Source organism: Hyla sarda, chromosome 1 (genome assembly GCF_029499605.1).
Source record: "Hyla sarda isolate aHylSar1 chromosome 1, aHylSar1.hap1, whole genome shotgun sequence".
NCBI classification, from domain to species: domain Eukaryota; kingdom Metazoa; phylum Chordata; class Amphibia; order Anura; family Hylidae; genus Hyla; species Hyla sarda.
The window spans coordinates 545,831,213-545,854,352 of NC_079189.1; the positions used below are offsets into that span (position 1 = coordinate 545,831,213).

The following is a 23,140-nucleotide window of genomic DNA, read 5'->3' on the forward strand; positions in this document are numbered from 1 at the left end:
CACCACCCAAATAAACGTTGGAAAATAGCTCTACCATAGACACTCTTCGGGGCCTGGGCCTATGTTTTTTCTAACTAAACTGTATTTCAATGGAGATTTGCTTGGTAACTGCAGTCCTATGACGCTTTTAATTGATCTATTTCGCACTTTGTATTTGTTGTCCAGTGTAACATTTACTATGTATATGAATTTGTGTAATATGTATTTAGCTATTTATACAGGATTTAATGGTTTCTTTTTCAGTGTGTTAAGATGGATTCACTGTGTGTTTCCATTTCCGTAACAGTATGTGTAAAGGACATCTATAGTGCAAAATAACTTATCCCCTATCCGAAGGATAGGGGATAAGTTATAGATTGCGGGGGGTCGGAGCGCAGGGGTCCCCCGCGATCTTCGGTACGGGACCGCGGCAATATACAGGAAAGGGGGCGTTCCATCCCCGCATGATGCAGCGGCCGACACGCCCCCTCCATGTACCCCATAGAGATACATGGAGGGGGAGTGTCTGCCGCGGCTTTCTGCTGGGGATGAAACTTCACTTCCGGCAGACTGCCGCGGCCCCATCCAGAAGATCCCAGGGGGCCCCAGCGCTCGGACCCCCCACGATCTATGACTTATCCCCTATCCTTTGGATAGGATATAAGTTATTTTGCGCTGGAGTACTCCTTTAAGTTTGTTGTATACAAAAACATGTAGTTAACTACGCTATTACGGCAAAGAAAAAATAAATTACAATCTGGTTTTCAAGTCAATGGGAAACATTTTCTGCTGTATAGCATACAGCAACATCCATTAAAGGGGTACTCCGCCCCTGGCATCTTATCCCCTATCCAAAGGATGTCAGATCGCCGGGGTCCCGCTGCTGGGGACCCCGAGGATTGCCGCTGCGGCACCCTGCCATCATTACTGCACAGATCGAGTTTGCTCTGTGCGTAATGACGGGCAATACAGGGGACGGAGCAGTGTGACGTCACGGCTCCGCCCCTCATGACATCACGGCCCGTCCCCTTAATGCAAGTCTATGGCAGGGGGCGCCCCCTCCCATAGACTTGTATTGACGGGGGCGGGCCGTGACATCACGAGGGGCGGAGCCGTGACGTCACACTGCTCCGTCCCCTGTATTGCCCGTCATTACGTGCAGAGCGATCTCGCTCTACGCTGTAATGATAGTGGGGTGCTGCAGCAGCGATCACTGGGGTCCCCAGCAACGGGAACCCGGCGATCTGACATCTTATCCCCTATCCTTTGGATAGGGGATAAGATGTCTAGGGGCGGAGTACCCCTTTAAGGGTATAAGTTTTTTATTTTTTTATTTCCTTTTTGTGTGTATAAACCAGTGTTTGCCAGCCAGGGTGCCTCCAGCTGTTGCAAAACTACAACTCCCAGCATGCCCGGACAGCCTTCGGCTGTCCGGGCATGCTGGGTGTTGTAGTTTTGCAACAGCTGGAGGCACCCTGGTTGGCAAACACTGCTATAAACCCTGTACATTAAACAGAAATAAAAAGCAGTGTGAGCCCAGCCTTACTTCAGAGTAGATGTCAGAGTTTGCCTAAATCCGGCATTACTGTTGTAGATCCATTATAAATGAAAACCACGACACTAGTGTAAATAGACTAACCTGTTCAGCTATGCAGCATATGACGACACTTTGTACAGCAACAATAATATTCGTATAATAAAAGCTGTGTTCTTTTGTTTCTGAACATCCATAAAGGCTTTTGTATGGACTCAATACGCACAAGTTAGGGGAAAGTATTAATGCATAAACCAAAAAACTGGTATGTTAAAATATTTGCTCATTTTTAAGCAAAAAGTGATTGCTCAAAAATTTTATTATTTTTTTTCCCCAAAATCTGCACAAAAACCATTGATAAATACCCCTATGTGTTTAACGTTAGCAAACTAAACTACATAATAATAAATGTAGACTCAGTTAGCAGTGTGTACCCCAGATACAAGGTAAAGGCATACATCTAAATTTAGAGATTAGCGAACTTACAGTAAATTCGATTCGTCACGAACTTCTCGGCCCGGCAGTTGATGACTTTTCCTGCATAAATTAGTTCAACTTTCAGGTGCTCCGGTGGGCTGAAAAAGGTGGATACAGTCCTAGGAGTCTCTTTCCTAGGAATGTATCCAACTTTTCCAGCCCACCGGAGCACCTGAAGGCTGAACTAATTTACGCAGGAAAAGTCATCAACTGCCGAGCCGAGAAGTTCGTGACGAATCGAATTTACTGTAAGTTCACTGATCTCTAATCGAATTGGTTGCTATTGACAACACTTTTTTTAATATATACTTTGGTGACCTATTTACCTCTGTTGAGTGCATTGTGTGTCCGCCTTTACATGACTGATCTCCTATCACTTACATGCAGTCTTTCCACTTTTACATGCTACGACTATACTCAGTTGGAAAATTTGGAGACTTTCATTAACTGCGTACAATGTGTATTTTCCCAGTTGTCGCTCAGCCACTCCTTTCCTGTCTGTTCTATGAACGATCGGCCCCGAGTGCTCGCTTGCTCGGGGAACAGGAAAAGCAACAAGATCTGCATTTTAGTTACCGCACCTCCATCACGAGAATAATCTATTGCCTGCTGCCTCCAGCTCCTCTAGTCACATCTTCATTCCGGGGCCACAAGGGCAGGACTCTGTGTTCCTTGCACAGAAGCTGGCACTCACTTTTCCTTCTAGGCTGCATGTTTATCTCCTCATTGATCAAAACTAGTTAACAGAGGGGAACCAAGCACGATACGCTTCATTGGTTGTTGTTGTTGCATGCATTTGGAATATAACAATGAAAATCTGGAGTTTGTACAGTGGTCCCTCAAGTTACAATATTAATTGGTTCCAGGGCGACCATTGTATGTTGAAACCATTGTATGTTGAGACCATAACTCTATGGAAACCTGGTAATTGGTTCTGAAGCCACCAAAATGTCATCCAAAAATAGGGAAAAAGTGAGGATTAAAGAAAAATAAGTACCGTATATACTCGAGTATAAGCCGACCCGAGTATAAGCCGAGACCCCTAATTTCAACCCAAAATCCCAGGAAAAGTTATTGACTCGAGTATAAGCCTAGGGTGGGAAATACCTCATCCCCCCCTGTCATCATCCAGACCCGTCATTAACATCCTCATCATCCCCTTGTCATCATCCCACACATCCCCCCTTCATCATCCCCTTGTCATCATCCCACACATCCCCTTATCCCACACATCCCCCCTTCATCATCCCCTTGTAATCATCCCACACCCCCCCCCCCCCTTCATCATCCCCACCCCCCTTCATCATCCCCACACCCCCCCCCCTTCATCATCCTCTTCTCATCATTCGCCCTCAGTGGTCTTCAACCTGCGGACCTCCAGAGGTTTCAAAACTACAACTCCCAGCAAGCCCGGGCAGCCATCGGCTGTCCGGGCTTGCTGGGAGTTGTAGTTTTGAAACCTCCGGAGGTCCGCAGGTTGAAGACCACTGCGGCCTTCAACATCATCCAGCCCCCTCTCACCCCCTTTAGTTCTGAGTACTCACCTCCGCTCGGCGCTGGTCCGGTCCTGCAGGGCTGTCCGGTAAGGAGGTGGTCCGGTGAGGAGGTGGTCCGGGCTGCTATCTTCACCGGGGGCGCCTCTTCTCCGCGCTTCCGGCCCGGAATAGAGCCGTTGCCTTAACAACGACGCATCTGCGTCGTTGTCAAGGCAACGTGACTATTCTGAGGCCGGGCCCGAAGCGCTTAGAAGAGGCCTCCCCGGTGAAGATAGCAGCCCGGACCACCTCCTCACCGGACCACCTCCTCACCGGACAGCCCTGCAGGACCTGACCAGCGCCGAGCGGAGGTGAGTACTCAGAACTAAAGGGGGTGAGAGGGGGCTGGATGATGTTGAAGGCCGCAGTGGTCTTCAACCTGCGGACCTCCGGAGGTTTCAAAACTACAACTCCCAGCAAGCCCGGACAGCCGATGGCTGCCCTGGCTTGCTGGGAGTTGTAGTTTTGAAACCTCTGGAAGTCCGCAGGTTGAAGACCACTGCGGGTGGGGGAGTTCACTCGAGTATAAGCCGAGGGGGGTGTTTTCAGCACGAAAAATCGTGCTGAAAAACTCGGCTTATACTCGAGTATATACGGTAGATAACTAATATAGATCAAGCAAATCCTTACATATAAAAGTAAGAAAGATCTGCTGGGAGCTGTAAATCACTGTCTATGTCAGTGTTTCCCAAGCAGGGTGCCTCCAGCTGTTGCAAAACTACAATTCCCAGCATGCCCGGACAGCCGTTGGCTGTCCGGGCATGCTGGGAGTTGTAGTTTTGCACCCTGGTTGGGAAACAATGGTTTATGTAAAGGACAGGAGCTTCTTCAGGGTCCTATACAGTACACGCAGTGTCCCAAATGGAGCCGCCCTTACTTGGTGTACAAAAGGAGCAGCTGAATCTGGCACAGGTAAGGAGTAGTACAGAACTTGTAGTTCCACCCTTGACTGTAGGGACTGTAGGGGGCGCTACCAAACAGCCAGTCAGTGCATGCACTTCAGTAATACAGGTGATTTACCAGTGAATGCCCATTCTGATTGGTCAGTTCCTCCAGTTGTGACAAGTTTCACAGATCTGGACTGTCTGTACATTGTATGTTGAGTCTGGTTTCAAGTTACGATGGTCCAGAAAAGACCATTGTATGTTGAAACTATTGTATGTTGAGGCCATTGTAAGTTGAGGGATCACTGTATATGGTTTTGGTTATCCATGTCATAGCAACCTACATCATTTTAATGGATTAGCTAATATTTACAATTGATCATCTATGCCAGTGTTCCCAAACCAGATTTCCTCCAGCTGTTTCAAAACGTTGACTCCCAGCATGCCTGGACAGCAACAGGCTGTCAGTGCATGCTGGGAGTTGTAGTTTTGCAACATCCGGAAGCACCCTGGTTGGGAACACTGGTCTATTGGTCACTCAAAAAATGACTTTTAAATAGTTAGCACAGATAAAATACTATAAAAAGTTACACCTTATGGTATGTCTGTGTCTTCATTCTGAAACATTCTTGAAGTTTTTTTGCTCTGTTCAAGTGTCAAGGAGGTGCGGCCTAGTGTCTGACATACCCTAGGTTTAGAGCGTGCATAAAATCACCACTCTCTCACTTCTTGATAGACAGGCCAGACTCAGTTTACACTGCCAAATACTGGGTGCTGGAGGTCTCGTTACCTCTCCACTTGGTAATGATTGTATGCTTTCAGGCATTGATCATATATGGGAATGCTTTATTGGGGTCTGTTACTTATACCACAACAGGATCTGTCATCCTTATATAATTGTGCCATTTTACTTGTGTCATTTGTATTCACTATTATTATCATTTAGTACTACATCCTTAAAGGGGTACTTTTTTTTGTAAATTACTTCAATAAAAAAAATCTTAATCCTTCCAGTACTTATTAGCTGCTGAATACTACAGAGGAAATTCTTTTCTTTTTGGAACACAGAACTCTCTGCTGACATCACGAGCACAGTGCTCTCTGCTGACATCTCTGTCCATTTTAAGAACTGTCCAGAGCAGAAAATACCCATAGCAAACATATGCTGCTCTGGACAGTTCCTAAAATGGACAGAGATGTCAGCAGAGCGCACAGTGCTCGTGATGTCAGCAGAGAGCACTGTGTTCCAAAAAGAAAATAATACCCTCTGTAGTATTCAGCAGCTAATAAGTACTGGAAGAATTAAGCTTTTTAAATAGAAGTAATTTACAATTCTGTTTTAACTTTCTGGCACCAGTTGATTTAAAAAAAAAAAAAAAAAGTTTTCCACTGGTGTACCCCTTTAATTACCCCTGGTGCCTCTGTTTCTGCTCTGTGCAGTTTCATCTCTCTTTTAATCATTTTCACCTTGATTTTACTTGTTTTTATATGTACGTCCAACTTTGCATTTATTTTTAATAAAATAAATATTGTATTTGATCTATATACGCTTTGTCCTATTTTTGTATCATATTACATTTAGCGTATGATCGTCTTTGGATTATGCTGGAAGTATTTTATATCCCGATTTCCATTAGAAATCAAAACCATAATGTAGTGCCACACCTCGGCAGATTGGGCAGTGCCCTTGATACATTTGAGAGATGTATGCTGATGCCAGTACTGCTCAGAAACATATATATCGGATCAGGTTTTTTTTTCCAGTTAAGAAAACATTCATGCCCCAGTCGGTAATGTCAGAGTGTATCTCCTGTCAGATCAATTATTCTTGTGAAATGACAATGTTGAAATGTTGTGCTTGGGTGTGCCACATCCATCTGTGGTGACTAGGACAGATCTTTGGTCTGAAAAATAAGGATGAATCTTACATTGTTTATGTAGGACAGACGGCTCAGTCCAACCTGTTGGATATTTTAAAGGGAACCTGACACAATAAAAATAATGTCCAGTCAGCATCACATGATAGAGGAGTTGAACAGATTGATATACAGTTTTGTGGGAAAATTTCAGTATAGCTTCTAATATATTGATCTAAACCTCTGCTTATTTTTGGCTTTGGAGTCCAGTGGGTGGTCCCACCCCGTGACTGATGCCAATCTCTAGGCACACTGGAATAGGACAAGCTGTCACCGAGTCACCACTGGACTCCTAAGCCCAGAATGAGCCGAGGTTTAGATAAATAAATGAAGAGATATACTTAATCTTTTCCCACAACACTTTACAGTATATCAATCTGCTCAGATCCTCCTGCTCTGTAACATTCTGAAAGATTAGACAGATTCTTCAATGTAACAGGTTTCTTTAATTTTCTATGTAGATGTGATTTTTGTCATAATTTACTGATGTCTCTACCTGTCGCTTTTAGGGGGGAATATATGTTATATGCTAGTTTTCTGCATGTGGTGGTGTTATTTTTCCAATATGTAATATTATTGGTAATATTCGCTCTGGTATGCCTGGTTTTATTCAGTTATAGTATAGAGAGAATATGTAGTGGTAAAATGTGATGTGGTGGTATTTTTTGGTCTTTATATATGTTGCCCTTATGATAATGGGTCTTGTTCACTAACAGTATACAGACCTTTATTACTTATTCTTTTCAGTGAGATTGGGACAACATTTAAAATTTTACTTCACTCAGCAAAAAAGCAAGGATCGGCCTACTGCTCTCCTTTTTGGCAGGGGCAGATTCTAATGAGGGTAATCTGCCTCCCCAAGAGCAAGCGGAGCTGACTAGCTTGCTGCCAGGAATCCTCATCACATCTGGCACCATTTTCTCTGCTTGGCGGGGAAAGTTGGGAGGAGAACTCAGAAAGCCTGTGGTAATAACCACTAGCAGCAGTAGGCTTTCTTGGCTCCAGGGGGGGGGGGGTCCATACATAAAATACTGAGGAGGCAAACCTATATGATGTGGTACCTATCTACTAATAAGTTACCTAGGTAATGGGGGACCCACCTACTGGTGAGACATACCTATGTAATGGGGGACCTACCTACTGGTGAGACATAACTATGTAATGGGGGACCTACCTACTGGTGAGACATACCTATGTAATGGGGGACCTACCTACTGGTGAGACATACCTATGTTATGAGGAACCTACCTACTGGTGAGACATACATATGTAATGGGGGACCTACCTACTGGGGAGATGTGTTTACCTTTTTAAAGGTGGGGGTGTACTAGTGTTAAACATTTGTCATAGCTCTCTACTAAGTTATTGTGAAAGTACTCTAATTACAAAACAGGGTGTGACTTATAAAAGAAGAGGCGGAGTCCTTTCCATGTAAATGGGAATGTATGGAAAAGACATTTGTAAATTGTAGGGGTTAATAAGGTAGTCATGTCCACCTGGGGGGCTCATAGAAATAGTCCTGCACCCAGGCATCCATGACCACAGGATTGCCCTCTTAGTCTTTTCCTTACCAGTGATATCAGATATTGTACCCCATACTTCCCGTAACATACGGGATAGACTTGACAAATCTGACTAAATTTACATCTAATGTAAAATCAAAGGCAGATTACATACATCTTTTATATATATATATATATATATATATATATATATATATATATATATATATAAATATATATCCAACATAATAGAAATTCTCCTTTTTATGCTGTGAAATGCTGACATTTCTAAAGTCTAAGACATAAACAGTTTAGTTCTTAGTTGCATTGGTGAAGACACAGTAATGCTTAGTTGGCAATTTTTGGTCACAACACAATAAAGTTTGAGACCTGAAAGGTTCCTTCCCCTGATAGCCTCTGGACTAGGATGTGAGTCTCATCAACTTGATACATGACTCGTCCTTGTGAAATCAGGTTACTCTCTCTCCATTAGTGTCAGGCCCGCTTCTATGGTGACTATACCAATCATCTGAATAGGAGTTGACAGCATTTGTCACTCTACACTATATACTATCCGTACTCCCATCCTCTGTCCATCCAGGGAATTCCACTTCACATTTACTGTTCAGCATAGATCTCTTAAATTATTCTTAGGAGTGTTTGACCTATATCTGAGAAGACAGGTCATAGTTTATCGATGCATCCGCTGGTTGCTTGGTTTCTCTCCGGTGTCTTTTATGTAGTCTAAAATGATTCTTTACTCCACTAGTATAAAGATGTCAGTGTGCTAAGGTCTTTCTCCTGAAATATAGCCTCTGATGCATGCCATATATTTTGTAGGGAAAATGCAGATAGCTGTAGCTTTATTATGAGGATGAGTAAAGTTTACTTTACAATGTAAGATATTTAAAAACTTATTCACAAAATATTATACATGTCTTATACCTTAAACCAATAAAAGACAGATATAGATATCTAAAAATACTTTATTGTATGGTAATCTATCCATTTATCCAGTACAAATCCTTGGCCAAAGCCTGTCCTCCAGGACTACTGCAAGTGTTTTTTGGACAGCTTTTCCTAGCATTCCCTACTCTGATCTAAAGCTGCCCTGGAGCATCATCTGATAGTCTGCCATTCTTTCAATATTCCTGGATTTATATAGCGCCATCATTTTGACAGAACTTTATACCTAAATTGTCCCATTTTATGAAATCTGTGCCCACAGTTTTAACCCAGTAGGCCAGATGTATACTTCCCCCTTATACTGCTTTTGACTAAACACCATGTTGGTAGAATATATAAAACTGCTTTATGGCCATCTACACAGGTAAATAAATGGCTGTCCATATAATCCCTTGGTGGGCCGGCTCCTTTCTGGCTAATAAAGCAGAGTCCATATGACAACCACCTACTAAAATTAGGAAACCCCATTATGTTCTATAGTTGTGATGCTGCATAGGTGACCACAAAAGGACCACTTATAGCTGAAGCATACAGTCATTTTAAGTGGCCTGACCCCTTTTAAAACGATCATGAGCTCTGTAGAGACCCCTTACAAGGGTACAAACGTGGCACTGTTGGCATTATACATCTCTGCACTTTTCATACCTGGATGAATTACATCCCCTGGGAGTTGGGGGATCTGGCAACCTTTTGTGTCAGTATGTGGACCCATAAAGGGATCACAAAACAAGTGGGCTATGGGTCTTCTTCTTTTCCCTTATTCAATCATGAGTTGTAGACTGCACCCGGAAGGAACATCATCACGAGAACATTTGTTCTTGGATTGAGTTTTAATGGTCAGACAGCTGCTCACAAGCCTGGGCGCCTTTGTTCTCGTGAAGGAGAATGTTGATGCAATAGCAAACAATTACATATATTTGCACATGAATAGTTTGCCAAGTTTGAAGTGAAATATGTGGAACAGATTCTGAGAGTCTTGTTGTCAAAAACCTTTGTGATAAATTGAAACACTGCTAACACTTTTATGCTCTTGGGTGTAAATTCCAACATACAAGTATCCAACTCGAGAGTAGTCTCAAAAGTCTTCCAGAAAGAGTGGAGGCCGTTGTACCAGCAAAAAGTGAATAAATCCATCCTGGAAAGAGATGTTCAGTTAGTACGTACATGATGATGTATATGATGACTTGTTGTTCATATACCCCTAGACCTATAATTATTATGGACACCCTTACAATTATGTCACCTCAGATTTATGAAGCAACTTTGATTTTACAAAACCACTAGCGGTGACAGCAGAGTATATCACATCCTTCCTGTGTATTGTGCAAATCAGTCATTGTTTATTGCTGCACCTTTCTTGGATCTATGCCATTTATTCCACATTTTTATGTTCATCTGATTTCAGAGATATTTTAGCTTGTTTACTTCCTGGATTTTGACATTCAGCAGTAAAGAAACCTTCAGTATCTTACATAAGTAAGCTCACCCCTCACATTTCTGCAAATATTTTATTATATCCTTCCATGCTGCGACAACACTAGAAATGAGTACATCCCTAAGTGGAAATGTCCACGTTCGGCACAAAGTGTTTTGTGGCCACCATTATTTTCCAGCACTGCCTTTAAAAGGTACTCTGCCCCTAGACATCTTATTCCCTATCCAAAGGATAGTCTGATCGTGGGGGTCCCGCATCTGGGACTCCAGCGATCTCTGTGCAGCACCCGGCATTTGTTAACAATGATGGCTGCAAGTGGTGGAGGTCGTAACATCATGACCACGCCTCCTCCAATAGACTTGCATTGAGTGGGCATGGTGTGACTTCATGAGGGGGCGTGGCCGTGATGTCACAACCCCCACCACCCGCTCCAATTGTTCGTAACAAAATCCAAATGCTGGGGCAGCAGAGAACCCCAAATGCTGGGGCAGCAGAGTACCCCTTTAAGACTCCTGGACATTAAGTTCCCCAGAACTTGTTGAGTTCCCCAGTTTTTGTTGCCCAGAACAGCAGATTGCAACCTTTTATTACCATCATTTGAAATGTTTTAATGGCACAAAAGACCATATCAAACCCTGATCGAAGTTGGTTTGCCATAGTGGGTATTTTCATCCTTGTCGAGTGCAACGGTTGGCTATACAAGTAGGAAAAATACACATGTTCCACAGCCAGGTCACTGTTTATTGGTCAGCAATTTGTATGCAGCCTTTACAGCCGAACCATTTACGAGTCTAGGGAAACATTAAATTTTTTAAAATTTCTTTTATCTTAAGGAAAGAAATGTCCTTGATGTTTGCCGTTGTTGAAGTTCCTTGGGAATGATCTGCAGAATGCTGTTGGCTGCTTAGTATTCCCAGTGTCCTCATCATTCATCCCCTACATTCATGGGGTTCACTGTATTCTCAGTCTACCTCCTAACCTAATTTTAAAGGTCCTGTTGCCCACTTCAATTTCAAGGGCTTGAGATCCTTGAGATGTCCGGATACCAAGAAAGGAGATTTGTTTCTGACAATCAAATGCTGTAGCTAATCAGAATCTGTCACCAGCGCCTGTCTATAGTGTAATAAAATATTTGATGTAGAGGCAGCGAGTCTCCCAGTAATATATAAGCAATCAGAGGCAGCACGCTCCCTGCAATGAACTCTGCCACCCGCCAAACAAAGGTATCTGATAAACATGTGTATACAGTATGTAGTGCGCCCAGATGAAGAGCATTCCAGCGCTGCACTGAAGCCGAGGTCATTCCCATTATCAGAGAGAACCTTTCAAAGTCATTCATTTGTTTTATACCATCTGTGCCAAAAAACAATTGGCCTTTTACACTTAGTGTATGTGGAATGTTTTTTAGGAAGCGTGCACTGTTTTGTCATGCATTATAGCTATATGTATTTACTATAGATAAATAATGGAATAAAGCAGGGTTCTAGCTAGCTCACAATCACCCACACAATCTAGCTAGCTTGCACATTAATTTCCTTGACATTGATTGTAAACAGTGGCAATAAAGGAAAACAAATGCCTTTAAATCAATTTGTGGCAGAAAGTTATACTAATTTGTAAATCTCTTCTATTTAAAAATCTTAATCCTTCCCGTACTTATCAGCTGCTGTATGCAGGAGAGGTTTGCAATGGGGATTTGCTTGCTCTCTGGACAGATTCAACATACAGCAGCTGATAAGTACTGGAAGGATTCATTCATTTTCAGATTTCTATATCTTTCTGGCACAGTTGATATGAAAACATATTTTCCCTTGGGAGTACCCCTTAAGCGTAGAAAGTAGTTGCCGTAGTTACAGATGTTTTACTTTTACATTAAATATACAGTTGTCTTTTATTATAGTTTGCAATTTTACTACATTATATATATTTTATATATTTTATGTAGGCAAAATAATTTTGGCACTGAAATCACATCTATATATATATATATATATATATAGGTTACCAAATTGATCTTCCATTTTATACAGTAGTTGCATTCACTAGGTTTAAATAACCTATTGTTTACATCAAGATTTTATGTTTAACATATTTTCTTTTTAAGAATTTTTGGGGCTGTGTTTTTAAATTTCCCATTTTACTGTCTACATCATTAAATAGTCCTGAAATCTTGCAATTTTCAGTCTGGCCACCAGGCCTAATTTTAAGCTGAGATGTCCTATTCTGCATATATACATTTCCAGCAGTACACTTATCACAGTGAAAGCTGACACCAGTGTACAGATAACACACCATAGCTGCTGAATGACCTCTGCACAGGTCACAGAGCATGCCTAGAAACCTCTCCCATTCATTCGATGAGAGTCTGGGCCAGACTATGTTGTATGTCCATGGGGCTTGCTATAAAGCATATCTCTAAATGATGGCTAGATGGCTTCTCCTATAGTAATAATATTTTTTTTTAATTAAAGAGTACCTGTCACCAAGCAAATTTTTGATTCTATTGTTCCTTATGTAATTATAAGACACTTTGCTATTTATTTGCTGTTTAAAATTCTCAAACTTTATATCTTTTTAATGTGATTGTAAAAACGGCCACTAGGTGACTCTGTTCTGTTCCCTGCACAAGTCAAACTGTTAGTTTGGTTTCCTCCAAGCCTGGCAGAAAGTGTGTGCGGGGCATGGCCAGGCACAGCTCTCGCAGGCTTGAGTGAATTTGCGCCTGCTGGGGAACACCCACTTTCTCCTGCCTGGAGCTCACACAATGTGAGCAAGGCAAAAGCTATGACACAGAGCTTTTTTAAACTCAGAATTTTTTTTAAGGACAGGAGGTTTGTTAGGAGTAGTTAGGGAATATAATCTGAGTTAGTTTAAAAAATATGGTTTGATGACAGATATTCTGATAATATATGGTTTTCTGAGGAAAATTATGACTTAGTGGGTATAACAGAGACTTGGTTGGACGATAGCTGTGACTGGGCGATCAACATACAGGGTTATAGTCTATTTAGGAAGGATCGGACAAAACAGAAAAGGAGGAGGGGTTTGTCTTTATGTGAAATCGAGTCTGAATGCCTCACTGTGGGAGGATATATGGGAGGGAAGCGATAATGTGGAGTCATTATGGGTAGAAATATATGGAGATAAAAACAAAAAAATTCTAATAGGGGTTTGTTATAAGCCACCAAACATAATGGAAGAGGAAGAAGATCAATTACTGAGGCAAGTAAACAAGGCAGCAAATAAGAATGAGGTGATAATAATGGGGGACTTTAACAATCCTGATATAAACTGGGAGATTGAGACATGTGAATCTCATAAAGGAAACAGGTTTCTGACTATAGCTAAAGACAATTATCTGTCTCAAATGGTGCAGGGCCTGACCAGAGGGGGCGCCCTACTGGACTTAATATTAACCAACAGACCTGTGCAAGTAGAAGGACAACTAGGTAATAGTGATTATAATATACAGTAATACATTATAACTTGTTTTTCAATAAGGGAATCTCTCAAAGGGCAACAAAAATAATGAACTTTGGGAAGGCAAAGTTTGATCAACTCAGAGAATATAAACAAATATTAACAATATAAAATGGGATAATATCCTTCAAAAACAAGAATGCTGACACTAAATGGGAGACTTTTAAAAATATAAATTTCCACTGTAAGATGTATATACCTTATGGGAATAAAAGAGTCAGAAATAAAAGAAAACCAATATTGATGAATAAAAATGTTAAGGGGGCAACAAAACGACAAAAATAAAGCATTTAAACTACTAAAACAGGATAGCAGTGAAAAAGCATCAAAAAGCTATAGAGAAAAATGTAAAATCTGTAAAAACCAGATAAAAGCCGCAAAAATAGAGACAGAAAGACTCATTGCCCAAGAGAGTAAAACTAACTCCAACATTTTCTTTAACTATATAAATAGCAAAAAGGTTAAAAATGAAAGTGTTGGCCCTTTAAAAAATGATGAGGAAGAAATTATAGACAGGGATCAGGAAAAAGCAAATATATGAAGCAAATTCTTCTCCATTGTATTCACTGAGGAAAATGAAATGCCAGGTGAAATACAGCGAGATAAGGTAAACTCCCCAGTAGAGGTCCCCTGTCTAACCCAGGAAGAAGTACAGTGCCGCCTACAAAAAATCTAAATAGACAAATCACCAGGTCCAGATGGCATTCACCCCCGTGTTCTAAAGAAATTAAGTAATGTAATAGACAGACCCCTATTTTTAATATTCAGGGACACTATAGTAACAGGGACTGTTCCCCGGGACTGGCGAATGGCAAATGTGGTGCCAATATTTTAAAGGGGGTCAAAAGGTGACCCTGGGAATTTTAGGCCTGTTAATTTAACCTCTGTTGTATGTAAACTGTTTGAGGGTTTTCTAAGCAATGCTATTTTGGAGTATCTTGATAAAAATAAATGTATGACTCAATATCAGCATGGATTTATGAGGGATCGGTCCTGTCAAACTAACCTGAACAGCTTTTATGAGGTGTGAGCTCCAGACTGGACCAGGGGGAATCACTGGATGTCGTATATCTGGATTTTTCCAAAGCATTTCATACGGTGCCACATAAAAGATTGGTGCATAAAATGAGAAGGATTGGGCTGGGGGGGGGGTGTAAGTGGGTAAGTAACTGGCTCAGTGATAGGAAACAGAGGGTGGTTATTAATGGTATTTATTCCGATTGGGTGACTGTTACTAGTGGGGTACCACAGTGGTCCATCTTGGCTCCTGTTCTATTTAATATATTTATTAATGACCTTGTAGAGAAGTTGAATAGTAAAGAAGCAATCTTTGCAGATGACACTAAACTCTGTAAAGCGGTAAACACTATAGAGGACAGTGCACTTACAAATGGATCTGGATAGGTTGGAGGTTTGGCCTGGGAGGTGGCAAATGAGGTTCAACACTGATAAATGTAAGGTAATGCATATGGGGAAGAAAAATCTGGGCTGGGATTATGTATTAAATGGGAAAACACTTGCGACAACTGACGTGGAAAAGGATTTAGGAGTCTTAGTTAACAGTAAATTTAGCTGTAGTGACCAGTGTCGGGCAGTTGCTGCCAAGGCTAATAAAATCATGGGGTGCATCAATAGGGGCATATATGCCCACAACAAGTATATCATTCTACCGTTGTACAAATCACTAGTCAGACCACACATAGAATACTGTGTACAGTACTGGGCACCAGTGTACAAGAAAGATATAGTGGGGCTGGAGAGGGTTCAAAGACGGGCAACCAGAGTGATGCGGGGAATGGGAGGACTGCAGTACCCAGAAATATTATCAGAATTAGGTTTATTTCGTTTAAAAAAAAAAAAGGGGGCTTAGGGGAGACCTAATAACTATGTATAAATATATCAGGGGACCACACAGAGATCTCTCCCATGATCTATTTATACCCAGGACTGTATCTATAACAAGGGAGCATCCTCTACGTTTAAAGGAACGAAGGTTTCTACACCAGCACAGATGGGGGTTCTTTACTATAAGAGCAGTGAGACTGTGGAACTCTCTGCCTGAGGAGGTAGTCATGGTGAACTCTGTAAAAGAATTTGAAAGGGGTCTGGATGCATTTTTGGAGAATAATAATAATATTACAGGTTATGGATTCTAGATCTATATGGACAGAACGTTGATCCGGGGATTTATTCTGATTGCCATATTGGAGTCGGGAAGGAATTTTTACCTCTAGTATGAGGGTTTTTTTCCTTCCTCTCGATCAACTCAGTAGGGACTCATTAGGGTTATAGGTTGAACTTGATGGACTCTGATCTTTTCAACCTTATGAACTATGTTACTATGTTACTCTTTGAATTACATTTTTTGAAAATTTTAACTGAATTGATGTGATGTTGGGAGAGGATGCCTGGCATTTTATGTACATTTTTTTTATTTAAATAAAGTTCTTTCTTCCAATATTATCTTATATAAGCAATATTATTATGAAATCAACTTTTCCAGATGACATGAATTAACAATTGAAAGTATAATACAAATTAAATATTCAATGAAGATGAAAGAATGAGGTGGGATCACTCACCGGTCCGATGGTGTGCTCTTTATTCAAAGAAGTAGTTACACTGGCAACATACGGTTAGATGGAATTGGCAGGGCAGGAGGTATTACAGAGCCCCGTCCGAAAGTGACAGCGCCGTTTCACGCCCCCTATAATACAAATTTACAATTCTAACCTACAGGTCTGAGCCTTTTTACATTTTTTTACATCCTTTTTAGCCAATCTTAATCTTTTCCGTTGAGTTAAGGTCAAGGCTAATTATGATCAAACGTACTGTACCAATCGCCGGATCTCAAGTAGCAGCAGTTGATCTGATTGGTCTGGAAAAATTTGTTCCATTCTGATTCCCTTAAAATGTCAAACCAGACTTATTCAGGGAATCGGAAAACATGGCAAGCGGAACTACTTTTTCTACAAAAACCTAATCAACCGCAAATATTTATTATCGAAATTGGGCGATTCATACTTTAACTTCACGCATCTCTAGTCAAGCCTTTGCACCAGACAGTCGTGTTCTTTCACACCTAAATTCATCTTTGCATAGACCAGTGTTTCTCAACCAGTGTGCCCTCAGCTGTTGCAAAACTACAACTCCCAGCATGCCCGGACAGCCTTCGGCTGTCCGGGCATACTGAAAGTTGTAGTTTTGCAATACCTGGAGGCACCCCGGATGGGTAACACTGGCATAGACCATGCTGTGTGTCATACATTTTGTGGAGGACAGCTGTTGTCTACTGTGTCTTTTGACAAAATTTTTCAGCTTCTGCTTATAAATTATAAACAAATAAATAAAATACTAAATATAATTTAGTCATAAGAATCTTGCCGATGGTTTCCATGCATAAACAAATTTCTTTATACATAGCATCAACTACAACCAACGAAACCCATCCAACAAATGTAAAGATACATTATAGCGATTGCACATGTTCAGACTATATATTCAGATATTATGACGGCTCCTATCTCTAGACTCAATTGTCAGGACAGTTTTTATGTTTATCTAACAAGTCTGTTCCCTTTTTTTTTTTTTTTTATTATTCTTCCCAATTTCGAATGGCTTTAGAATGGTAAATTATATGAATATGGGATTTGTGTGTGCCGTATGCAGTTATCTGTAGGTTTGTGAATAATGCATGCTTTATTGCTGGATATGACCTTTTATCTTATGATATATCATCAAAGATTTTTCTTTTAGGCTGCATTGAGATTTGGGTATTCAGTAGAGAAACCAGCCAGTAATGACTTGTCATTGTCCAATTTCCCATTGCCTGTCAACAACGAAAAAAATATCCACATTGCTGATATCATCCATTTTCTATTCTCCTCCAACTAACCTTCTGGCCTGACATTTAAAAAGGGATTTATACAATCCGAAATAGACAGTTGTGCTTTGTAGACATGATTCCCTTCCACTGGAGACAGATGCAGACATATAAACAATAAACACACTTTGATCGCGATCATTGCTAATTTTTTTTTTGTAGACTCTGCAAAATCTACAATGACATCTTAAGAACATCTATGATGGTATTCCACATGTATGTTAACCCTCTCCTGTATTCCACAGTCATCCTGCTCGTCCCAGGAGAAGCTACACCAGCTACCATATCAGCCGACGCCAGACGAACTACACTTTTTGTCCAAGCATTTCTGCACGGAGAGCATTGCCAGTGATGACAGATGCCGTAACACGCCACTGCGCCCGCGCTCCAGGAGTCTCAGGTGTGTGAGGTTTGCTACTGTCACTGAAATAAATAATCAATTAGAATTAAATTTAGTCTTCTAAATGTGAAATGTGATCATCTGGTGATCCCCCTCGGAATACAATTTGTTTACAAGAACGGGATTAAAGGGGTACTCCAGTGGAAAAAATGTTTTTCTAATTAACTAACTGGTGCAGGAAAGTTACAGATTTATAAACTATTTTAATCCTTACAGTGCTTATCAGCTGCTGAATGCTCCAGAGGAAGTTGAGTTGTTCTTTTCAGTCTGACCACAGTGCTCTCTGCTGACACCTCTGCCCATGTCAGGAACTGTCCAGAGCAGGAAAGGTTTGCTATGGGGATTTGTTCCTGCTTTGGACAGTTCCTGACATGGACAGAGGTGTCAGCAGAGAGCACTGTGGTCAGACAGAAAATAACTACACATCTTCCTCTGTAGTATACAGCAGCTGATAAGTACTGGAAGGATTAAGATTTTTAAATAGAAGTCATTTACAAATCTTTTTAACTTTTTGGCATCAGTTGATTTAAAAGAAAATTGTTTCCCACCAGAATACCCCTTAATCTCATAGATGTCATTTCTCATGTCCTTCAGTTTATTACTGCTTGGGTGAGTTTTTTAGTGGGCTGCAAGTTCTCCCGCCTTACTAGTGTGGGAGTCAAGTGTCAACTATTTATTGTTGCAAGTTTTTGGGCAGGCATGCACATAATTTATCACAGGGACGTGCACAAGTTGACTAGAAAGGGGGCTTGAGCACCTGCCCTTTTTACATTACTCCTAAAAGTGCCCTAGGCAGTGCTGGGCAGTCTGGCATTATTATGTGGACATTTATATAAATAACTATGGGAAGTGCCCTTTTTTTCAGTTAAGCCCCTGTCCCCCAAAATGTTTGTGCACGTCCCTGATTTATCATATAGTCTCATTTGTGATAAATGATGTACAAGTCTACCCAAACTAACAAAATTACTTTACAAAACCATTTCTTGCATTGTAAAGCAGGTTTCTACTGAAGGTGCGGGTTTGCAGTTTTGTTAACCATTACATTGTAATATTGCTTATTTTCTTAAAATCGCTTAATGACTACTGCATTTAAAGTGGCTTACAAGACAATTTTTCAGAAATCACTAAATAATCAGTAAAGAAAAAATTATGCAAATCCAACATTTCTTAAAAAACAAACATGCAAAATAGACAACTAACAAGTAAAAAAAAAAAGTCATAAATCTCTCCTATAGTATTTAAGCATCAGTAATGGTCAGTCTGAACCATCTTGCAGTTGTTAAGGTTCTCAAATTACAATTGGTAGTAGCATGTATTACAGAAGTTGTTGAACTTCCATATAATGACACATTTACTCGGGTAATACATGCAAGTTTTGGCCCAAATTTCTTAATTACTTTACATTGATCGGGATCTATATGGTGCATATATTACCGACAAGCATTTGAAAGTCTGCTTGGCGAAAAATGTGATATACAACATTATCAAGACATTTCTACATAGATTCTGCACAAAAAACAAGTTGGGTGGCCATTGTATGTGGCTAATCCACATTTCTAAAAATCTGAAATTGTGACGTCAGCATCTGAATCTTCAGATTTCTGATGCAGATTTTAATTAGCTTTTTGTATTCAATGTAAGCCCTAAAAAACCAAGACATTACTTTTATCCATTAAAGTTATCAAATGAAGAATATTGCATTTGATGTGTCGTCTTCATCATAACTCCCTGTTATATACATTTTTCATGATTCTCTACCAGTGTCTATATACTGCACCATCATATTTCGGGTCAAGAAGTTCTTTCCTAAATGTACATTTAAAAAAAATCTGATTACTAATGCAGGTTGATTTAGAGAATATCATGGCCTGACTGCTGCTAAATCACTTTTCCTATTTTTTTCCCCACTTCTTAGTAAACAACTCTGTTTAGGTTTAGATTATTTGCTATATATGCCTTTCAGATTAAGTTTAAGAGGACCAGGTTGTGTGTGGTATTGCTACTCAATACTATTGAAGTGAAAGGAGCCAAGTTGTAATTCTAAACGCAACCTAAGGACAGGATTGGTGCTGCTTTTGGATGAAATTAGCTCTGTTTTTCTAATGTTGGATAACCCCTTTAAGGGTATGTTCGCACTGCAGAATCTCCACTCGCTGAATGCAGCAAGCGGAGATTCAGTCTGGTGGCCGCGCGGCACTGCGCCGTCACCATTGACAGCTATGCAATGCTCGCGGACTTCCGCGCAAAGAATGAACATGCTCTTTGCATGGAACAATTTCAGTGGCCGAATTCCGCTCATGGAAATCTGCGGGAATTCCGCAGTGTGAACATACCCTAACAGGAGTTTTTTTTGGAACTGTTAGATGAAGGTGCCAAAATTTTACAGATTGTCGATGAATGATAAGTTGTGTGAAAAATCTTGGTCAAGGATTTTGACAGACATTTTCATCAGTATGATCCTCGCAAACTGCTAGATGAGGAGCAGCTTTGTTGCCTAGCATAGACTATGTAATATGCAGTCAATGCTCTAAGTAAATGGAACGGCCCATTACATGCATATTTTTGCTATTTTGTCTTATCTAGGCCTCCAGTAGTATAATAGAGCTTCCCTTCTATTACCCACCCTCTAATGGTTTTGAGATGACTCTGCTCATCATGTTTCAGTTTACACAGCAAAGCTGACGAGTGACCTTCTGAGAACAGGGAGCAGCAGCCTATTATTCCTGCTGGCCAGTGTGGAAACTGAAATATTTCAAGATCTTATTCTGTAAATAGTACAAAAAAAATAAATAAAAAAAAATATAAAAAATATCACACACTAAAAAGTATAATAAAAAAAATTCTTAAGGGTCTATTCACACGTACAGTATTCTGCGCAGATTTGATGCGCAGGATTTCAAGCTGTGTTCAGTCATTCAGTTTACATGGAAATCTGAAGCAGAAAATGCTGCACATCAAATCTGCGCAGAATACTGTACGTGTGAATAGACCATTGATATGCAATTTTCTGATACATTTCCTTTTATATGTTTTTTTTTATATTTTAATGATGGCTAAAATGTTGTCCTATTTTTTGACATGACTGTGCATATTGTGATCTTCTTCTCAATGGGGGTGCGGATATAAGTGGTAAAACATACGAAACCTCATTGCGTTCACATTAGCGTTTATCTTCTAACCTCCCAGATCAGGATGTGAAATAGACAATAACGTTTATAGCCGCTATACGTGATGGTTCCAGTTCTGAAGTGAAGTGTTCATTTAAATTCTGCTGTAGGTCAGGACACACAGGTTGGCGTCCTCCAGTTTAGCTTTTTTTTCCTTTTTTTATTTAATTAGATATACATACGATCCTGACTGCTTTTTTGTACTGTTAAGTCTGTTATTGAAAGTAATTGTTTTGATGTATGAACTGCTCTTAATAGCGAGTAAATTGTGTGTTTACAGCCCTGGACGAACACCCGCCTGCTGTGACCACGAGATAATTATGATGAACCATGTGTACAAGGAACGATTCCCTAAGGTAATTTAAGACAATTTTCTGTTTTTGTATGAACTCTCTGTTGTGTTTTTAGAATTCCTTAGTTCTCTGTCATAGTGTAAATGGGTCTATATTCATCCTGCGTGTAAAGCTAGACATTTTTTTTTAAAGCTATATATGTGTATGTATGTATATATATATATATATATATATATAGTGTGTCATAAATATATAAATACATTTTCTTTCTGTCAAAATAACTGATACTATAATGTTTTAAAACAGTGTGTGTCCAGCTGTTGCAAAGCATGCTGGAAGTTGTAGTTTTGCAATCGCTTGAGGCACCCTGTTTGGAAATTACTGATGTAACCTGACAATTCCCAAGTAATAAATATTTGTAAATTACTTCTGTTAAAAAAAAATCTTAATCCTTCAAGTACTTATCAGCTGCTGTATACTACAGAGGAAGTTGTGTAGTTCTTTTCAGTCTTAGCACAGTGCTCTCTGCTGCCTCCTCTATCTGTGTCAGGAACTGTCCAGAGCAAGAGAGATTTGCTCATGCTGTGGACAGTTTCTCACATGGACAGAGGTGTCAGCCGAGAGTATTGTGGTCAGACTGGAAAGTACTACACAACTTCCTCTTAGTATACAGCAGCTATGTACTGGAAGGATTAAGATTTTTAATTATAAGTATTTTACAGATCTGTATAACTTTCTAAACCATTTTTCCTCTGGAGTACCCCTTTAAGTGAGAGGGCAGATGTGGTACTGTGTGACTATACCCTGGAAGTGAGAAATTAAGTGCCAACAAGCTGAGACCATGAAAACTGTGAAACATTGATGCTCCAACTTTGTTAAATTGCATATCTTTTCAATATACAATCAATAAATTACATTTTATTTATTGTTTACGTCTGTACGCCTCTTGGTGAACTCACTTGTAGTAGACATGTTATTGTTGTTGGCTGTAACTTGGGTAAAGCTTGCACAATTTGACAGGTAACTTATGACATTTGTATTCAATGCTTATATTTCCGCAGGCCACGGCTCAGATGGAAGAGCGACTTCAGGACATTATCACCAACTATTCCCCTGACAGCGTGCTTCCGCTACCAGATGGCGTGCTTAGCTTCACACACCATCAGATAGTGGAGTTGGCACGAGATTGCCTGGACAAATCCCACCAAGGTCTCATAACCTCAAGATATTTTCTGGAGTTGCAGCAAAAATTAGAAAATTTATTACAAGAGGTAAATCACAGTCTCGCTAAATATCTTAAAATGTAGCCATATTCAGACTAGCAATGAATGGTTTGTGGAGTTAAACAGATGTTATACTTTTAAATGTATATTTTGTACTTGTTTTGGTGCAAATATAATATTTATCCCCTCCCCTAGGTTTTTATTAAAAATTATGCTTACTCTCTTCTACAGCTTGTATGTTTTTACATATAATGCAGGCTGTTGTATCTTGATCAGTGCACAGTCTGCCTGAGCTGCATGATGACTAAGTCTACAGCATTTATTTCTCCTATCCAGAACGGAGGCCAACTTTGATCTGGTCGCAATTCAGCTCAGGAGTTTGTTCAGGAGACAGGAGATAAGGGTTGACGACCAAGCTGTCAAGCTGCTTCTCTGATTTCACCCAATAAGAGACAGCCTGCATTGT

At 40.3% G+C, this 23,140-nt stretch overlaps 1 protein-coding gene across 12 annotated transcripts in view; it reads left to right on the top strand.

The window, feature by feature from the left end:
- Positions 1–23,140, top strand: part of MAST4 (microtubule associated serine/threonine kinase family member 4) — a 632,006-nt gene that overhangs the window by 531,434 nt on the left and 77,432 nt on the right. For all 12 annotated transcript variants that reach the window (XM_056541555.1, XM_056541557.1, XM_056541556.1 and 9 more), the window contains 3 exons: positions 17,837–17,991; positions 21,439–21,514; positions 22,513–22,722. In XM_056541555.1, the coding sequence (XP_056397530.1) occupies positions 17,837–17,991; positions 21,439–21,514; positions 22,513–22,722 (441 nt within the window). The remainder of the gene's footprint in view (positions 1–17,836; positions 17,992–21,438; positions 21,515–22,512; positions 22,723–23,140) is intronic.